General features: G+C 49.6%; 1 protein-coding gene across 2 annotated transcripts in view; it reads left to right on the forward strand.

Moving 5' to 3' along the window:
* Positions 1 to 845: 845 nt before the first annotated feature.
* LOC147030840 (insulin-like growth factor 1 receptor) overlaps positions 846 to 4,065 on the forward strand; it is a 165,758-nt gene continuing 162,538 nt past the window's right edge. The window contains exon 1 of one of the 2 annotated variants that reach the window (XM_085875355.1): positions 846 to 1,509. In XM_085875355.1, the coding sequence (XP_085731481.1) occupies positions 1,434 to 1,509 (76 nt within the window). In that variant the 5' untranslated portion in view covers positions 846 to 1,433. The remainder of the gene's footprint in view (positions 1,510 to 4,065) is intronic. The other variant, XM_085875354.1, reaches the window with a different exon arrangement.

Here is a 4,065-nt window from a genome sequence, read left to right on the forward strand (position 1 = left end):
TACCCTGTACCCCATTGGAAGCTCGTAGCCATGCGTTTGCTATCATTGATTGATCTGTTGTAAATAATTTTGTGGTGCTTTTGGTTGTTGGATCTATGCTTTTTCTTTTCGTTGAATTTTTCTCCGCGGGATTAGTCGAAGCCCGTGCAGATTGCGGTTTGTTTTTTATTTTTTGAAAGCATGTTGTTGCACGGTGCATGGTGGCACACAACTCAAAGGTCACGTCACTCGCTCCCTGCTAAACTGAAAGAAAATGTCCTTGACAAGTGTATATATATTATACCCTAAAATATGGAAATAAAATTGTAATAGCATTCCTTGCTTTGCCTTTTTTAAATTTATTTTTTAATATTTATTGATTTATTTATTTTTGATAACATCTCTCATGAAAGGGGTTTAACGGAGAAACAATGGGCTGACCATGCAAAGCAGCAATCCACGGTCCTTGCCAACGAGGTTCCAGGACAGTAATGAGGGCCAAATAAGTAATTATTCACGTCTCGACATTCAGTGAATAGAAGAACATTTGTTCGTCTTGCACGTTTGGCTGAAATACTTCCTGGCATGCTTCATCAATGCTTTCTCCTTCGTTTTAATTTCTTCCCCATCCTTTTTTGTTTCCTAATTTCGCCTCTGTGCGTACGTAATATATAGAAGGCCCCAAAGGTATCATTTTTTTTTTTTTTAATTCTTTTTTCTGAAACTCTTGGTTCAAATTTGTCAACGTCGTCGTCGTTAGAGTGTCCGTTCGAAAAGGTTGTGGCCCAACACAGAACCGAACATTTTGTTCTGAATCGACGGTTTGACGAAAAACTTGCAAGTTGGGTGAGGGAGGAGGAAATGAAAAGCGCGGGAGGCGACGAGCTCCGGTCCACGTCGCCTCGATCCATCCCGCATTTTGCGCGTTCCCTGTGTTTACGTTTACGGGGTGCAGCGGCCGGACCCCAACCAGAGCCCCCAGATCCAGCCTCAACCCAACCCAGCCAGCGACGGCAACGAGCAACGAGGCCAGGACCGCGGTCAGGCCCGAAAGAAACCCGAGAGAGGCAGGGACACCAAGGTACGGCGCGTCGGAGCTCGACCATTGCTCAACGAACAGCTGGAGATTAAGAGGAAGAGGCCCGGGGTGATCGAGTTCACATTACGACCCCAAACCGATGTTATTGTTTTTCTCTTTGGGCCTAAACGCGCCCTCCGTGCCTACTCCTTGATCCTAGTGTAGGCCGCTAGGGGGCTTTGGATCTCGTGTACCTTTCGTGTTGCAGCCATGAGTGACAAGATGACACGGCCGGAGTGATCGACTCGACCGTTGAACTCCCAACTGGACCGCACGCCCTCTGTCACTTGGTTTCTGATCGAGCGGAGCTTTTCCAGTTCACTCCCAGTTCGAGAAAGACTGTGGGGGGAGGTTTGTGGTGCGCACTCCCACGGGCATGGCAGTGAGTGCCGTGCACTGTTTGGCTGCACTCGCGGTGCTGATTTCACTTCAAGCCCCGGTCCACAGCAAGAGTAAGACCCGCACTCCACATATGCACCACACAAGACCCTAACCGCTGTGCTAGATCCGCCCTAGACCCTAACCGCTGTGCTCGATCCGCCCTAGACCTTAACCGCTGTGCTAGATCCGCCCTAGACCCTAACCGCTGCGCTAGATCTGCCCTAGACCCTAACCGCTGCGCTAGATCTGCCCGAGACCCTAACCGCTGCGCTAGATCCCCCCAAGACCCTAACCGCTGCGCTAGATCCCCCCCAAGACCCTAACCGCTGTGCTAGATCCCCCCAAGACCCTAACCGCTGCGCTAGATCCCCCCTAGACCCTAACCGCTGCGCTAGATCCCCCCAAGACCCTAACCGCTGTGCTAGATCCGCCCTAGACCCTAACCGCTGTGCTAGATCCGCCCTAGACCCTAACCGCTGTGCTAGATCCGCCCGAGACCCTAACCGCTGTGCTTGATCCGCCCGAGACCCTAACCGCTGTGCTAGATCCGCCCAAGACCCTAACCGCTGTGCTAGATCCGCCCTAGACCCTAACCGCTGTGCTTGATCCGCCCGAGACCCTAACCGCTGTGCTAGATCCGCCCAAGACCCTAACCGCTGTGCTAGATTTGCCTGAGATCCTAACCGCTGCACAAGAGCCTCGCAAGACCCTAACTGCTGCACTCGATACCACGAGATCCATTGAAGGTGCTGCGCTAGATCCACATCATCTGACACCACTCTCGGTCATCTGAATCGTGCTGTGCTGTTCTTCCTCTTCGGCCATCTTCATTTGTAGCTCCATGTGTTATCATCGTGTGCTCTTGTTTTTGTCACTGACGTGAAGGGTTCTATATCGACCCCTTTTTATTTATTTTATTTTGGCGATGAGAAAGTACCAAGTTGAAAACAACGCCGCCCGTCCCTGATGTTCATGTAAAATCAGATGATCATGGCTCATTGCCTCTGGTACTTCCCTGTGGCGATGTCCCCTTTCCACTTATATTCCCACTTCCTCTCCCGTTCCCCACCCTCCTGGCCTTTACAAACCATTTTTATACCATTCCTCGTTTTACATTGATATAACTAAAGGAAGCGTGGAAGTCCGAGTTCCAGCCAAAGGTCAGTGTTCACCAGTCACCACCCAGTCCATGAAAGGCTTGAGCCAAACACTTTCAATGGCTGACCCCACAAGGTGGGAATAATTTGGGCATCTGGTAGTAGTAGTAGTAGTAGTAGTAGTAGTAGTAGTAGTAGTAGTAGTAGTAGTAGTAGTAGTTGCAGGAAATGTTCCAATTGTGCCTGTGTTCGTATGAGCTATGAATTGGGAATGATAAACTTAACTTTAAGTGTTAAAAAGCAAATACAGTGCTCAACCCATCCTTTTCTCCATGACTTCATCTCACATGATCCTTACTGGTTTCATCTGCACTCCCCCTGTCACCTGACTCTCTCTCTCTCTCTCTCTCTCTCTCTCTCTCTCTCTCTCTCTCTCTCTCTCTCTCTCTCTCTCTCTCTCTCTCTCTCTCTCCCTCTCTCCCTCTTTCCCTCTTTCCCTCTTTCCCTCTTTCCCTCTTTCCCTCTTTCCCTCTTTCCCTCTTTCCCTCTTTCCCTCTTTCCCTCTTTCCCTCTTTCCCTCTTTCCCTCTTTCCCTCTTTCCCTCTTTCCCTCTTTCCCTCTTTCCCTCTTTCCCTCTTTCCCTCTTTCCCTCTTTCCCTCTTTCCCTCTTTCCCTCTTTCCCTCTTTCCCTCTTTCCCTCTTTCCCTCTTTCCCTCTTTCCCTCTTTCCCTCTTTCCCTCTTTCCCTCTTTCCCTCTTTCCCTCTTTCCCTCTTTCCCTCTTTCCCTCTTTCCCTCTTTCCCTCTTTCCCTCTTTCCCTCTTTCCCTCTTTCCCTCTTTCCCTCTTTCCCTCTTTCCCTCTTTCCCTCTTTCCCTCTTTCCCTCTTTCCCTCTTTCCCTCTTTCCCTCTTTCCCTCTTTCCCTCTTTCCCTCTTTCCCTCTTTCCCTCTTTCCCTCTTTCCCTCTTTCCCTCTTTCCCTCTTTCCCTCTTTCCCTCTTTCCCTCTTTCCCTCTTTCCCTCTTTCCCTCTTTCCCTCTTTCCCTCTTTCCCTCTTTCCCTCTTTCCCTCTTTCCCTCTTTCCCTCTTTCCCTCTTTCCCTCTTTCCCTCTTTCCCTCTTTCCCTCTTTCCCTCTTTCCCTCTATCTCTTTCTAAAGTAATTTAAATAAAGAAGTAACCCCTTACAAACCCGGCCCAGCTTGACACCGATGCATGACACTCCATGAAGAGTAACAACATTCACCTTTTCTAACCAGTGGAGTGGAAGTTTTAACTGCGTTGATGATACAAGCTAATGCTGCTACCTGCAGTCCAGCCGTTTGCTCCAATGGTGTGTTCAGATACCAAGTTTCTTGTACAGCGCTCGCCAAGTGGCTTAAGCACTCCTCTCAAAACCATTCATAAGGAACGCCTGGTTTGGCCAGCACGAGCCAGCTGCTTGGTAGCTCAACACACCCCAGCTGTCGTCATATACGTGGCGAAGATGAAATGTGCATTGATGAGACAGCAGAGAGCAGCCCCACGTTTACACC

This window comes from Eptatretus burgeri, chromosome 3 (genome assembly GCF_056783735.1).
Source record: "Eptatretus burgeri isolate ZD-2024b chromosome 3, Ebu_testis_v1, whole genome shotgun sequence".
Taxonomy (NCBI): domain Eukaryota; kingdom Metazoa; phylum Chordata; class Myxini; order Myxiniformes; family Myxinidae; genus Eptatretus; species Eptatretus burgeri.